Source organism: Panulirus ornatus, chromosome 23, assembly GCF_036320965.1.
Source record: "Panulirus ornatus isolate Po-2019 chromosome 23, ASM3632096v1, whole genome shotgun sequence".
NCBI classification, from domain to species: Eukaryota; Metazoa; Arthropoda; class Malacostraca; order Decapoda; family Palinuridae; genus Panulirus; species Panulirus ornatus.
In genome coordinates, this window is record NC_092246.1 from 9,167,784 (window position 1) to 9,184,699 (window position 16,916).

At 43.8% G+C, this 16,916-nt stretch overlaps 1 protein-coding gene across 1 annotated transcript; it reads right to left on the reverse strand.

The window, feature by feature from the left end:
• Positions 1–824: 824 nt before the first annotated feature.
• On the reverse strand, positions 825–14,942 carry LOC139756789 (uncharacterized). The gene is made up of 2 exons (XM_071676581.1): positions 12,852–14,942; positions 825–11,095 (listed from the first exon to the last, which is right to left on the reverse strand). The coding sequence occupies exon 2, from the start codon at positions 7,541–7,543 to the stop codon at positions 6,518–6,520; it is 1,026 nt and encodes a 341-aa protein (XP_071532682.1). The 5' UTR covers positions 7,544–11,095; positions 12,852–14,942; the 3' UTR covers positions 825–6,517.
• Positions 14,943–16,916: the final 1,974 nt, after the last annotated feature.

The following is a 16,916-nucleotide window of genomic DNA, read 5'->3' on the forward strand; positions in this document are numbered from 1 at the left end:
TCTCTCTCTCCCCAACGGCCGTACACTGCCAGATGTCGACACTCCAAGATATCTGACCACACGAAGTCGAAATCTACTGGGTTTCACCCCCAACTGTCCTGTTTTCCTCAAACCTCAGGCAGATTACTATCCTACGTCGAATATTAAACTTCAAGTACTGGTAGGGATGGCACCGAGGTCTGTTTTATGGTAATATATTAAGTATCATCTAATCAGCCCTTCCCTAAGGAAGTGTTTTCGTCTTCTAAGATGGCTTTTCGTAGTTCTGGCATTGTTTAGCTGTTAACGAGAGGCGGCAGGTGGACACAGATAATGGCCTGGTTTGGGATGGTTACTTTCTCTGAGTCAACCGGTCAAGAACTGCTCTCTCGTGGACTAATTTCTTCCAGTTTCAATCGCATTACTGACATCCACGCGCGTTCACCAGTTCGTTCTGCATGCATCGGTCCTCAATAATTTTTCTTTTACCGTTCAAGAATTTTCGTATTGCTTCGGGGAGGCTTGTATATATATATATATATATATATATATATATATATATATATATATATATATATATATATATATATATATATGCATGCAGCTGTCTTTGAACTCTCTGCCAGAATATTATTATCATCTTTTTTTTTTCGGTCCCTTTGTGAACATGTGGCAGAGAGAAATTGATTGATCTGTGTCGGTAAACCCGGCAAATCTATGGTGCATCCCATGCTCATCTGGTGAGCGGTAGCGCAAAAAGGGTCACCACAGGGGGGGGGGGGGTCACAAAAAAGTCATCGCCAGACCCCAGCCCCCCAACCCCCAGTGGGTTGATATAAGTTATTACAAAGTTATTACATAGTTATTACAAAGTTATTACATAAGTTATTACAAAGTTATTACATAGTTATTACATAAGTTATTACAAAGTTATTACATAAGTTATTACAAAGTTATTACATAAGTTATTACAAAGTTATTACAAAGTTATTACATAAGTTATTACAAAGTTTCATGAGATATATTACACACTTTCATACGGTAAGATTCACCGACTTACTTGATGCAGAAAGTGGAGACAAACTTGAGAATTTCAGGTATATTGTTATTGACAATAGATGACCTCGATTTACTTCGGGCTCGCTTGGTTCTCCTTCAGCCACCTGCATCACCGTCTGTCTGCTGGGGAGGTCATCATCCGACTGTTGGGTGAGGGCGTCTGCTCCCCAAGCTCGCTTGGTTCTCCTTCAGCCACCTGCATCACCGTCTGTCTGCTGGGGAGGTCATCATCCGACTGTTGGGTGAGGGCGTCTGCTCCCCAAGCTCGCTTGGTTCTCCTTCAGCCACCTGCATCACCGTCTGTCTGTTGGGGAGGTCATCATCCGACTGTTGGGCGAGGGCGTCTGCTCCCCGGGCTCGCTTGGTTCTCCTTCAGCCACCTGCATCACCGTCTGTCTGTTGGGGAGGTCATCATCAGACTGTTGGGCGAGGGCGTCTGCTCCCCAAGCTCGCTTGGTTCTCCTTCAGCCACCTGCATCACTGTCTGTCTGTTGGGGAGGTCATCATCAGACTGTTGGGCGAGGGCGTCTGCTCCCCAAGCTCGCTTGGTTCTCCTTCAGCCACCTGCATCACTGTCTGTTGGGGAGGTCATCATCAGACTGTTGGGGGTGAGGGCATCTGCTCCACCCAAGGGCGGGTGTGTGGGTGAAGAAGCCTCGTTACCTTAGTGAGGCGGAGGGGGTTTGATGTCCACGATCACCTGCTGCCTGGTTAGCTGGCAGGCTGGCTGGGGTGAGGGAGGTGGTATGATATTTCATCTGCTTTATAGAAGACGACCATAGACGGGATTTGTACAAAGAACAACAACGTAATAAAGGGAGATTAAGGGAGCCATGACCTGAGATTAGAGTTTCCCTGTCCTCTAATCACCAGGGAAATGGTCACAAAATTTCAAACACTGATTCTCTGAGCAATGGAGTCATGAATCAAGATCATAACCACGAAATTAGAAGACATGAATCATAGAACTGGTCAAAACGTTTTGACAGGAAACAAAATTAGAAGTTTAATTCAAATCCACTTTGGCGGCGCCAAATGCAATTACAGGGGCATAAAGGCATCCAAAGGCAAAGAAACAAATGGAAAGTTTAGATTAATGTCCCTTTTGGGGGGTGCCAAAGGGCAAGAGAGTGGCGTTGAGGCATCCAAAAATATAGAGGGAAATTAAAGGTTTAATATAAATCCCCTTTGGCGTCACCAAAGGCCTTTACAAGGGAATAGTGGCATCTAAAGGGAAAGAGACAAATTGAATGTTTCCTTAAAAGACCCTTTGGGGATGCCAAAGTCCAATAGAGTGGCATGGTGGCATCCAAAAAGAGAAATACAAATTAAAGGTTTAATTCAAATCCCTTTTGGCGAAGCCAAAGGATATTACAGAGGCATACAGGCATCCAAAAGCAAAGAAACAGGTGGAAAGTTTACTTTAATGCCCCTTTGGGGATGCCAAATGGCAAGAGAGTCGTGTGGAGGCATCCAAAAATATAGATGTAAATTGAAGGTTTTATCTAAATCCCCTTTAGCGTCTTCAAAGGCTTTTACAGGGGAATAGTGGCATCTAAAGGGAAAGAGAGAAATCAAAAGTTTACTTAAAAGATCCTTTGGGGGTGCCAAAGTCCAATAGAGTGGCATAGTGGCATCCAAAAAGAGAAAGACAAATTAAAGGTTTAAGTCCCCTTTGGCGGAGCCAAAGGATATTACAGGGGCATACTGGCATCCAAAAGCAAAGAATCAAAGGGAAAGTTTACTTTAATGCCCCTTTGGGGATTCCACATGGCAAGAGAGTGGCGTAGAGGCACCCAAAAATACAGAGGGAAATTGAAAGTTTAATCTAAATCCCCTTTGGCGTCTTCAAAGGCCTTTACAGTGAAATATTGGCATCAAAAAGGAAAGAGACAAATTGAAAGTTTCCTTAAAAGACCCTTTGGGAGTGCCAAAGTGCAACAGAGTGGCATGGTGGCATCCAAAAAACAAAAAGGCAAATTAAAGGTTTAATTTAAATCACCTTTGGCGGCGCCAAAGGAGGATATTACAGGGGTATAGAGGCATCCTAAGGCAAAGAAACAAATGGAAAGTTTACTTTACTGCCCCTTTGGGGTTGGCAAATGGCAAGAGAGTGGCGTGGAGGCATCCAAAAATATTGAGGGAAATTGAAAGTATAATTTAAATCTCCTTTGGCGTCGCCAAAGACCTTTACAGGGAATAGTGGAATGTAAAGGGAAAGAGACAAATTGAAAGTTTCCTTGAAAGACCCTTTGAGGGTGCTAAAGTCCAACTGAGTTGCATGGTGGCATCCAAAAATAAAAAGGGAAATCAAATGTTTTATTTAAATCCCCTTTGGCGGCGCTAAAGGCAATTACAAGGGCATAGTGGCATCCAAAGGCAGAGACAGATGGGAGGTTTACTTTAATGCCCTTTTGGGGGGTGCCAAAGTCCAAAGAGTGGCGAGGAGGCATCCAAAAATAGAGGGAAATTGAAGGTTTAATCTAAATCTCCTTTGGCGGCGCCAAAGCTCATTGCACGGGGATAGGTGCATCCAGAGGGAAAGAGACGAATTGAAGGATGAATCTAAAGCCCGTTTGGGTTATGATAAAGGCCAATAGAGTGGCTTGGCGGCATCCAAAATTAAAGAGAGAAAATGAAGGTTTGATATATATATCCGCGTTGGTGGTGCCAAAGTCCATTACAGGGGCAGAGCGGCGTCTAAAGAAAAAGAGACAAAGTGGAGGTTTACTTTAGAACCCTATTGGCGGTGCCAAAGGGCAATACAGTGGCGTGGAAGCACCCATAACAAAGAGGGAAATTAAAGGTTTAATCTAAATCCCCTTTGGCGGCGCTAAAGGCCATTACAGATGAATTGAGGCATCCATTGGGAAAGAAACAAATTGAGGGCTTACTTTAAAAACTCTTTCGGGGTGCTGAAGGCCAAGAGAGTGGTGTGGCGGCTCCCCAAAAATAAAGAGGGAAATTGAAGGTTTAATTTAAAGCCTCTTTGGCGGCGCAAAAGAAGATTGCAGGGACATAGCGGCATCCATAGGGAGAGAAACAATAGAAAGTTTACTTTAAAGCCCCTCTGGGGATGGCAAAGGCCGATAGAGTGGCGTGGTGGCATCCAAAAATAAAGAGGGAAAATTGAAGGTTTAATATAAATCCCCTTTGGAGTCTCCAAAGGCCATTACAGGCGAATAGCGGCGTCCAAAGGGAAAGAAACAGATTGAAGGTTTACCTTAAAGACACTTTGGTGATGGCAAAGGCCAATAGAGTGGCGTGGCGGCATCCAAAAATAAAGAGGGAAAATTGAAGGTTTAATATAAATCCCCTTTGGCGTCGCCAAAGGCCATTACAGGGGCATAGCTGCATCCAGAGAGAGAGAGAGACAAATTGAAAGGTTTACTTTAAAGCCCTTTTGGGGGTGCCAAAGGCCAGTAGAATGGCGTGGCGACATTCAAAAATAAAGAGAGTAATTGATAGTTTAATCTAAATCCCTTTTGGCGGTGCCAAAAGCCATTACAAGGGCATAGCAGCATCCAAAGGGAAAGAAAAAAAGTGAAGGTTTACCTTATAGGTCCTTTGGGGGTGCCAAAGGCCAATTGAGTGGCGTGGAGGCATACAAAAATACAGAGGGAAATTAAAGGTTGAATTTAATTCCCCTTTGGCGGCACCAAAGCCCATTACAGGGGAATAGCGGTATCCAGAGGAAAAGAGACAAATTGAATGTTTTTAAAGTCCATTTGAGGGTGCCAAAGGGCAATAAAAAGGCGTGGCGGCATCTAAAAATAAAGAGGGAATTTGAAAGTTTAATTCAAAGTCCCTTTGGAGGCGCCAAAGGGCATTACGGGGGCATAGCGGCATCCAGAGGGAAAGAGACAAATGGAAGGTTTTCTTTAAAGCCCGTCTGGGGGTGACAAAGGCCAACAGAGTGGCGTGGCGGCATCCAAAAATACAGAGGGAAATTGAAGGTTTAATCTAAATCCCCTATTGGGGCGCCAAAGGCCATTACAGGGCACAACTTCGTCCAAAGGGAAAGAAACAATTTGAACATTTACTATAAAGCCCCTTTAGAGGTGCCAAAGGCAAAAGAGTGTGTAGCTGCATCCAAAAATAAAGAGAAAAATTAAAAGGCTTAATTTAAATCCCCTTTGGCGGCGCCAAAGGCCATTGCAGGGGCATAGCGTCATCCAGAGTAAAAGAGACAGATTGAAGATTTACTTTAAAGCCCCTTTGGTGGTGCCAAAAGCCAATAGATTGGCGTCGCGGCATCTAAGACTAAGAGGGAAATTGTAGGTTCAATCTAAATCCACTTTGGAGGCGCCAAAACGTATTACAGGGGTATAGCAGAAGACAACCTGGAGGTGCAGCAGAAGACAACCTGGAGGTGCAGCAGAAGACAACCTGGAGGTGCAGCAGAAGACAACCTGGAGGTACAGCAGAAGACAACCTGGAGGTGCAGCAGAAGAAAAACCGAAGGTGCTGCAGAAGACAACGTGGAGGTACAGCAGATGAAAACCTGGAGGTTCAGCAGAAGACAACCTGGAGGTACAGCAGAGGACAACCTGGAGGTCCAGTAAAAGACAACCTGGCGGTGCAGCAGATGACAACCTGAAGATGGAGCAGAAGACAACCTGGAGGTATAGCAGAAGACAACCTGAAAGTGCAACAGAAGACAAACTGGAGGTGCAACAGAAGAAAAACCGAAGGTGCTGCAGAAGACAACGTGGAGGTACAGCAGAGGACAACCTGGAGGTACAGCAGAGGACAACCTGGAGGTACAGCAGAGGACAACCTGGAGGTCCAGTAGAAGACAACCGGGAGGTATAGCAGAAGAAAACTTGGAGGTATAACAGAAGACAACTTGGAGGTGTATCAGAGGACGACCTGGGTTTCAGCAGAAGGCAACCTAGAAGTGCAACAAACAACGTGGAGGCGCAGCAGAAGGCAACTTGAAGGTGCAGGAGAAGACAACCTAAAGGCGTAGCAGAAAACAACGTGGGGATACAGCAGAAGACAACTTAAAGGTACAGCAGAGGACAACTTGGAGTCTCCAGGTTGCACAGCAGAAGACAACCTGGAGGTCCAGCAGAAGACAACCTGGAGGTACAGCAGAGGGCAACCTGGAGGTCCAGCAGAAGACAACCTGGAGGTACAGCAGAAGACAACCTGGAGGTACAGCAGAGGGCAACCTGGAGGTCCAGCAGAAGACAACCTGGAGGTACAGCAGAAGACAACCTGGAGGTACAGCAAAATACAATCTGGAGGTGCAGTAGAAGACAGCCTGGAGGTGTAGCAGAAGAAAACTTGGAGGTTCAGCAGAAGACAACCTGAAGGTGTAGCAGAAGAAAACTTGGAGGTTCAGCAGAAGACAACCTGAAGGTGCAGCAGAAGACAACCTGAAGGTGTAGCAGAAGAAAACTTGCGAGGTTCAGCAGAAGACAACCTGAGGGTGGAACAGAGGACATCCTGGAGGTACAGCAGAAGACAACCTTTAGGTACAGCAGAAGACAACCTGGATGTATAGCAAAATACAACCTGTAAGTGCAGCAGATGACAACCTGGAGGTACAGCGGTGGAGAACTAGGAGGTGAAGCAGAAGACAACCTGGAGGTACAGCAGAAGACAACCTGGAGGTACAGCAGAAGACAACCTGAAGGTGGAGCAAGGGACGACCTGGAGGTATAGCAGAAGACAACCTGGAGGTATGGCAGATGACAACCTGGAGGTACAGCAGAGGACAACCTGGAGGTGCTGCAGAAGAAAAGCTGGAGGTGCTGCAGAAGACAACCTGGAGGTTGTGCAGAAGACAACCTCGAGGTACAGCAGAAGACATCCTGAAGGTGGAGCAAGGGACGACCTGGAGGTATAGCAGAAGACAACCTGGAGGTGAAGCAGGGGACAACCTGAAGATGGAGCAGAAGACAACCAAAAGGTATAGCAGAAGACGACCTGGAGGTGCAGGAGAAGACAACCTGGAGGTACAGCACAAGACAGCCTGAAGGTGCAGCAGAGGACAAAATGGAGGTTCAACAGAAGACAATCTGGAGGTCCAGCAGACAAACTGGAGGTTCAGCAGGATTACAACATGGAGGTACAACAGAAGACAACCTAGAGGTGCAACAGAAGACAACCTGGAGATACAGCAGAGGACAACCTGGAGGTACAGAAGAAAAGCTGGAGGTGCAGCAAAAGACAACCTGGAGGTATAGCAGAAGACTAACCTGGAGGTACAGCAGAGGAAGCCTGGAGGTACAGCAGAAGAAAAGCTGGAGGTATAGCAGAAGACAACCTGGAGGTACAGCAGAAGAAAAGCTGGAGGTGCAGCAGGAGACGACCTGTAGTACAATAGAAGACGACCTGGAGTTACAGCAGAAGACGACCTGTAGGTGCAGAAGAAGACGACCTGCAGGTACAGTAGACGACGACCTGTAGGTACAGTAGTAGACGACCTGTAGGTACAGAAGACGACGACTTGCAGGTACAGTAGACGACGACCTGTAGGTACAGTAGAAGACATCCTGGAGGTACAGTAGAAGATAGCCTGTAGGCACAGTAGAAGACGACCTGTAAGTACAGCAGAATACGAAGATTAGGTACAGCAGAAGATGATCAGTAGTTACAGCGGAACACAACCTACAGGTACAGTTGAAGACATACTGTAGGTTCAATAAGAGGCAACAGGTTACTATAAAGTAAGGCATATCAAGGGGTCATAAATAATGGCAGTATTGTTAAAAAAAGAAGAATTATCATTATATAAGATCCCATCTTATAACACGTTATAGGATACTATAAAGACTTAATATAAACCTTATACCACGAAACATATGAAAAACGTACACGTGAGTGAAATCCACTGGTCTAAAAGATGATGATATACTCAGCCTATGTAACGCAGCACAGGAGGAAACATTACTAAAGAGTGAACTGTAAGAAATATATAATCAAATCTTCCTAACATTTCTGTGCTGACGTCAAAACCATTTTGAAGTCGACGTCATCAGGCCAACCTAATCATGGAACAGTGACGTCACAACATCAGGTGACGCCACCAACATATATAAATACAACGTGTACAAAAGTAGAGATAAAAACTTGGGCTGGAATCCAGAAGCGTGTTAACAGGTCTGAGGCCGACGGCTCCCACCCGCTCATGGTCTCGGTGTCTCCATGTACTTCACCCTACCAACCAAACATGTTGACGTCTTTTCTGATAATATACGCTCTATATCAGATAAAATCATCTATTTCTTCATCAAAATGATCATACAAAGCTCATTTAGAGTTTCTTTTAAATAGACGTATATGAAAAAATATCTCGATACGCAATCAAGTAATCAAAGTATATTCTTTACGCTATGTCAAAATGTACAGCTTCTACGTAATGTATAGATAACATAACTATTCACTCGTATCGTCTGTAAATTTCACCAGAAGTAAAACATAATAAGGATTTGACGATGAACCATACTGCAACAGCTCCACCCACTTGCGTCCTGGGTTTCGTTCAGTGATTCACCGCGAGCGTCAAACATGTCTTATGATTTCAACTAAAACTTACTTACCTCGTCCAGGTCATGCAGCGTCCTCAGTATGACTCGTCTATCCAAATGTATAGCAGTATAATACTTTGACCCCCATTTGGCTGCCTCTTGTGACGAACGCTTGTGTGTGTGTGTTCATGGCGTCGACAACTGAATGTTTACACTCTCTGAAGGTCTGTACACCAGATGAAGACGCTTTAGGATCATTAGTCATTGTTCTTATATCCACTGGTATGTCAACAGTTCTCACACCGTAACACTGTCCAAAAAATGGGTTTAAAACCATTGTACAAACACAGACACACACTGGATACATCCTTAAGCCACCAGTGCTCCGGGTCAACTGGCATACACATCTGACGTCACATATTTGAACGACTGAGAAGGAGATTGTATTTGAGAAGGGTAACTACCCTAGATTACTAAATGTTTTATGAAGACGTCAAATATTGCCCCCACTAACGCTATCTTAAGGATAAGCTCTAACTTTTAAAGGAGAACGTGTAGAGAATGGTTAGGGTAAAAAAAAAAAAAAAAAAAAAAAACTCGTAGGTGACACATTAAGTAAAATGTGCTTAATAGTAAAGCGATCTTATACTGATAATCAAGCGCTTTGATTTTGATCATTTTGGAATCTTTCAGATTTCGGTGGAACTTATCATCTCTTCTTTGCCGAAACTAGCAAAACAAAATGTCATCTGAGGAGATGTCAGACGCAGAGCAGGTGATTATTGTGACGCTATCTGATCGCTGAGGTCAGTACTAAATATCACTTTCGTGCTAGACTGGCACCACACTAGTCTGGGAGAGTAATATTTCCCAAATAGATCTTCCTCGATTGGACGGATATGCCAGCGGTATGGTCAAAGATCTATCTCTACAGACGCTGATAACACGTATGAAAACTAGATAGAAAATAATTCCAGAATTCAACTTAACACATGACACCTCATACCTCCGTTCACATGTGGAACCCCTGTGAGAATTAAGCTACCTTGGGGCGCCAGGCACTACATCAAAACCATTAATTCCTCACACTTAAAGCATGAAATTATAACACTGTACACAAATCCTATATAAGCTGATCACGGATTCGATAGCATGCTGGGTTAACATACAGTAACGCTCATGTGGAATGTATGTTTCTAGATATTCTAAAACCACGTCCACACGGTCGAGCTGTGCCTGGCAGGGCAAAGTCTGCAGCCTATGCCCGCGTAAGGTGTCCACACAGCTGTCTGTGGTGGTTGGAGGGCAGTCGGAAGCCAGCAGTTGTTGTGAGCGAGTGGTTCATTACGGTACGATCACCATGGTACGCGCCATCCTTCGAAAGAAGATAGCAGTATATTCTATCATAATTGGTGCCTGCATTAAAAAGAAAAACAAGAGACCACAGAGACGTGTCTGGTGCCGGGAGTGGTTGCAGAGACGTGAAAGAATGGGTAGGTCTGTGACAATCCTACGTGAATGGCAGGAGGAAAATGCAACTTTGTTCCACAATTACGTGCGGATGGACATAAACAGTTTTTTTTTATACTCTTGTATCGAAAGTGGAGAGCTACATTCAGAGGCAAGAGACAAATATGTGGCAAAGCATTACACCAGCAGCACGTGTAGAGGCACCTCTCAGATACCTGGCTACTGGATGTTGCTACACATCCCTTCAACACAATACGAGGATATCCAAGCAAAGTCTGTCCATCATCATACCAGAAACCTGTGATGCTATATATGAAGCCCTGAAGGATGATTACATGAAGGTAAGCTATGTGGATAGTAATGAGATCCTACTCATGAAATTGTGAGAGATTCATGTATACATTGAGCCATAAACTGTACCATACTCGTACCATGAGGTTCCACTCTCCCAAATGAACCCTATACACAAAACACCACCACCGTGCGAATCACAGACATACTATACTATTTACGTTAATATCACTTCATATTAAATACCTGTGTTTGTTTATGAAAAGTACAACATAACGTAAACCCTGAAAATATAATACATATCCTATAATATCATATATAATACAACTAATTATCTAGTACATATTGCACCTTTACCAAATTATCAAAGAATCTTTATCTATACAACTTGTATGTACCACTTACTTACCAATTTCTTTCCTATTCGGTGTACATTTTCATCCAGTCGTACCTACTCACCTGCTCCAACCCTGACATGTTTCACCTTATTCGGTCAACTTTGTCGACGATGTTAGTTTACCGAGTTTACCCATACGTATTACATCACGAATTAATTTTTCGGCATATATTTTATTGTCGTCATGCCTCTGTCGTAGACCGTTTGCGACAACATTACCAAAAATCTTCATCGCAGTCGTGTGTAGATGGCAATGCAGTCAGTTGTTGGAGAGCTTGTTCTATAACTTCATCTGTGTCGTCATATACCCGAGCCTTCTTGGTGTGGGTCTTTTCCTGACACAGGAGACTGTTCGCGTATATCAGGTATTGTCCGTACGACTGCAAGAAGTGGGTGCTGTCGAAGCTCTGGGAGAATCCTGTAGCTCCAGGAGAAGGGGATCAGTATAAATCTGTTACATAAAAGTGAAGCACGAGTATATGTGTCACCTTGACATAGTGATCTCGCTGCCTTGACCTATATAAGCACACCTGTAGTAGTAGTTGTAGTATAGTATTATTATTATTAGTAGTAGTAGTAGTAGTATAGTATTAGTAGTAGTAGTAGTAGTAGTAGTAGTAGTATAGTATTAGTAGTAGTAGTAGTAGTAGTAGTAGTAGCAACCAATGGTAAAAATAATAGGACTTAATGACACACACACACACACATTCAGCTGTCGGGAGAGCAGGAGGAGGAGGAGGAGGAGCTGTAAAAAGAGAAGGTGGAGGAGGAAAGGACTCCTTTCATTTCATTGTTACTGGTATACTTGCAGGTACCTACAACCCCGGAAGAATGGATGCGTGTGGCACAAGGATTTTTTTTTTACAAAGATGGAACTTCCCAACTCTCTAGGAGCCATAGACGGGAAACATATACCGATAAGGCCTCCACAAGACAGCGGGTCGTACTTTTTCAACTATAAGGGTACCCACAGCATCGTCTTACTTGCAGTTATGTGACGCTAAACTGGAATTTATCTATGTAGACATTGGTGCAAATGGGAGAGTTTCAGATGGTGGAGTGTGGAACAACAGTGATCTCTGCCATCGTATTGTAAACAGCACTGCGGGCCTCCTACCAACGGACAAACACGTTCCGGGGAGTGACACAGAATCTTGCCTTACGTATTTTTGGCAGACGATGCTTTCCAACTGCAGAGGCATATAATGAAACCCTTTCCACACCAAAACCAAACACGAGAGGAAAGAATTTTTTCTTATAGACTTTCCAGGGCTAGGCGCACTGTTGAGAATGCATTTGGCATTCTCACTAATAGGTTTAGGTTTTTTTTTTTTTCATCGCCATTTAGTCTATCCCCTGGGAAAATTGAAAAAGTTGTCCTTGCATGCACGGCACTGCATAACTACCTCAGACGGGATTTTGGTAGCCAATACACACCTCAGGGGACCTGTGGACTCGGAGGATTTTCGTAAGGGGAACAATAATTCCTGGTGACTGACGCCTAGCACCGCAGTTGTTGGAGTTGCAACGATGTGGTTCGGGATCTCTACCACTATTGGCAACAATATCCGTACCCAGTACATGTACTACTTCAATGCAGAGGGTGCTGTGCAATGGCAGTATAGAATGGCAAATGTATCATTGTGTAGGTGCCCCTTCCCATTCCCCCAGATAACCCTCCTTCCCCGCACTCACCACCTCAGCCTCTATACCCTGTCAGACTTCTCCCTCATCCCTTCGTTGTCCACCATCACTTTTGTTATCATCACTCCCTCTCTCTCACATTTACATACGAATTATGTATCAGGCATTATTGTTGATGGGACTATTGTTCATACTGTGATTTTGTACCTTATGATAAAAATTAATTCACATACACTGAATACACATTAAAAGAGTGGGACTATGAAATGCTTGTTTAACGTGAACCATTGCAGTCTCCCTTAACTCAAGACACCTATTTGACATGGTAAAACTGGCTGATTTTGTAATATACCTATACAGGCTGTCTGAAAGTAATTGTTGGATTTCATTACCCTTATGTGAAGCATATGACTGAAAATTGGTTATATACTTAGAGAGAGAGAGAGAGAGAGAGAGAGAGAGAGAGAGAGAGAGAGAGAGAGAGAGAGAGAGAGAGAGAGAGAGAGAGAGAATAGTAAGCACATACGTACCTCGGAATCAGAAACATCCTCGGATACTGTTTCTGTAGTCTGGTTGCTCGCGGTGCTTGACATATTTGACACAGCTGGCCGCACAGAATCACCATCGTTCAGGAATGACAATATGTGAAAGCACCACAACTTGGGTGTATGAATTTCATCTGACCCAACTCCTGATTTCTTCGATGTGCACATTAGCCTCAGTTCTCGCCGATGTTGGTTTCTGAGGGAATCCAATTTCTTTTTTTACATCATTAACACTCCTGCTTATTGTCTGTGCTATATCCTTTATTGCTGCAGCACGTTTGTCTCTATTTCTGTAATCAAAACACCTTACATTCCACAGACATTCATGTGATTTATATATATATATATATACATATCAAAGTTATAGTGTCTTGTCGTGACCAATATGCACTAGTACACTGTGTGGACATGGTGTACTAATAACGTGGTAGTCAGTGGATCTGCCTGTACCTTACCTCGTGCGTTTGGCAGTGACGGAAGACCTCCATCCACTGCCCTTTATTGGCGCCAGGAGCGGACAGTTTGATGGTTTGCCAGCTGAAACTGCTCGTACAAGGGCAAAGCCTTCGTGCCCGACGGACACTGCTCGACCGTGTGGACGAGGCTTTACCTATATTACATATACACTCATATTATTATAATCGCTGTTTACCTCGTCAGCGAGGATGCGCCAGGAAACAGACGAAGAAAGGCTCATCCATTTCTTATACAGATATATACATTGAAATGTATATGTGGTGCATTTATGTGTATGTGGGTGGGTTGGACTTCTCGTCTGTTTCCTTACGCTACCTCGCTAACGCGGGAGACGGCGATTAAGTATAATAAACATGTTTGTATTTTGCATAATACATATCAAAGTATGTAAGTAAGAGAAATGGCCAGAGAGCGTTATTGAATTACGTGTTAATTGACAGGCGCGCGAAAGAGAGACTTTTAGATGTTAACGTGCTGAGAGGTGCAACTGGAGGGATGTCTGATCATTATCTTGTGGAGGCTAAGGTGAAGATTTGTATGGGTTTTCAGAAAAGAAGAGTGAATGTTGGGGTGAAGAGGGTGGTGAGAGTAAGTGAGCTTGGGAAGGAGACTTTTGTGAGGAAGTACCAGGAGAGACTGAGTACAGAATGGAAAAAGGTGAGAACAATGGAAGTAAGGGGAGTGGGGGAGGAATGGGATGTATTTAGGGAATCAGTGATGGATTGCGCAAAAGATGCTTGTGGCATGAGAAGAGTGGGAGGTGGGTTGATTAGAAAGGGTAGTGAGTGGGGGGATGAAGTAAGATTATTAGTGAAAGAGAAGAGAGAGGCATTTGGACGATTTTTGCAGGGAAAAAATGCAATTGAGTGGGAGATGTATGAAAGAAAGAGACAGGAGGTCAAGAGAAAGGTGCAAGAGGTGAAAAAGAGGGCAAATGAGAGTTGGGGTGAGAGAGTATCATTAAATTTTAGGGAGAATAAAAAGATGTTCTGGAAGGAGGTAAATAAAGTGCGTAAGACAAGGGAGCAAATGGGAACTTCAGTGAAGGGCGCAAATGGGGAGGTGATAACAAGTAGTGGTGATGTGAGAAGGAGATGGAGTGAGTATTTTGAAGGTTTGTTGAATGTGTTTGATGATAGAGTGGCAGATATAGGGTGTTTTGGTCGAGGTGGTGTGCAAAGTGAGAGGGTTAGGGAAAATGATTTGGTAAACAGAGAAGAGGTAGTAAAAGCTTTGCGGAAGATGAAAGCCGGCAAGGCAGCAGGTTTGGATGGTATTGCAGTGGAATTTATTAAAAAAGGGGGTGACTGTATTATTGACTGGTTGGTAAGGTTATTTAATGTATGTATGACTCATGGTGAGGTGCCTGAGGATTGGCAGAATGCGTGCATAGTGCCGTTGTACAAATGCAAAGGGGATAAGAGTGAGTACTCAAATTACAGAGGTATAAGTTTGTTGAGTATTCCTGGTAAATTATATGGGAGGGTATTGATTGAGAGGGTGAAGGCATGTACAGAGCATCAGATTGGGGAAGAGCAGTGTGGTTTCAGAAGTGGTAGAGGATGTGTGGATCAGGTGTTTGCTTTGAAGAATGTATGTGAGAAATACTTAGAAAAGCAAATGGATTTGTATGTAGCATTTATGGATCTGGAGAAGACATATGATAGAGTTGATAGAGATGCTCTGTGGAAGGTATTAAGAATATATGGTGTGGGAGGCAAGTTGTTAGAAGCAGTGAAAAGTTTTTATCGAGGATGTAAGGCATGTGTACGTGTAGGAAGAGAGGAAAGTGATTGGTTCTCAGTGAATGTAGGTTTGCGGCAGGGGTGTGTGATGTCTCCATGGTTGTTTAATATGTTTATGGATGGGGTTGTTAGGGAGGTGAATGCAAGAGTTTTGGAAAGAGGGGCAAGTATGAAGTCTGTTGTGGATGAGAGAGCTTGGGAAGTGAGTCAGTTGTTGTTCGCTGATGATACAGCGCTGGTGGCTGATTCATGTGAGAAACTGCAGAAGCTGGTGACTGAGTTTGGTAAAGTGTGTGAAAGAAGAAAGTTAAGAGTAAATGTGAATAAGAGCAAGGCTATTAGGTACAGTAGGGTTGAGGGTCAAGTAAATTGGGAGGTAAGTTTGAATGGATAAAAACTGGAGGAAGTAAAGTGTTTTAGATATCTGGGAGTGGATCTGGCAGCGGATGGAACCATGGAAGCAGAAGTGGATCATAGGGTGGGGGAGGGGGCGAAAATCCTGGGAGCCTTGAAGAATGTGTGGAAGTCGAGAACATTATCTCGGAAAGCAAAAATGGGTATGTTTGAAGGAATAGTGGTTCCAACAATGTTGTATGGTTGCGAGGCGTGGGCTATGGATAGAGTTGTGCACAGGAGGATGGATGTGCTGGAAATGAGATGTTTGAGGACAATGTGTGGTGTGAGGTGGTTTGATCGAGTAAGTAACGTAAGGGTAAGAGAGATGTGAGGAAATAAAAAGAGCGCGGTTGAGAGAGCAGAAGAGGGTGTTTTGAAGTGGTTTGGGCACATGGAGAGAATGAGTGAGGAAAGATTGACCAAGAGGATATGTGTCGGAGGTGGAGGGAACGAGGAGAAGTGGGAGACCAAATTGGAGGTGGAAAGATGGAGTGAAAAAGATTTTGTGTGATCGGGGCCTGAACATGCAGGAGGGTGAAAGGAGGGCAAGGAATAGAGTGAATTGGATCGATGTGGTATACCGGGGTTGACGTGCTGTCAGTGGATTGAATCAGGGCATGTGAAGCGTCTGGGGTAAACCATGGAAAGCTGTGTAGGTATGTATATTTGCGTGTGTGGATGTATGTATATACATGTGTATGGGGGTGGGTTGGGCCATTTCTTTCATCTATTTCCTTGCGCTACCTCGCAAACGCGGGAGACAGCAACAAAGCAAAAAAAAAAAAAAAAAAAAAAAAAAAAAAAAAAAATCAAAGTTTTGACTTTTTTTTTCAGATTCCTGGATGATGCCTCTGGGATGGAGAAGCCTCAAAAGCAGTTCAGAATTTGCTTAGTGAGGTAAACATGGCTGGGACGACCAGGGACACTTGTTCAGCTGAAAACTTTTAGGCCCCGTTGTTCTGGGGCTGGGTTTGAGGGAAGGATGTCAGAAGATACCAGCTTGACTGTGCGGGAAGACAGGGGGTCACAGATTGAGAAATAGATCAGAGATTTAGCGGGAAATAGAAGGAACTACAGCAAGGAACATGGCTCTGTATCACGCTGGAACTGAGTGATGATGATGACCTTAGGTTATATTGCAACTGGAAAAGATGACGTTGTGGACCAACACAATCTACTGTAAGTAGGGTTATTGCCCAGATAGGTGGTAGACAAAACAGAATTTATGCAGATTAGGGTCTGGTGTGGGTGCTGTAGATGGCACTTATGTAAGAATATTGACACCTTCAGTGAACAAAGAACATTATATAAATATTTTTTTTATGCTAAGGACAAGATAATGAACATGGTAGTACATTGGCCAGGATCAACACGATTCGAGGATTCAAGAAAATGGGACGAGATTATATTTTGAAAGCCATACTGTACTACC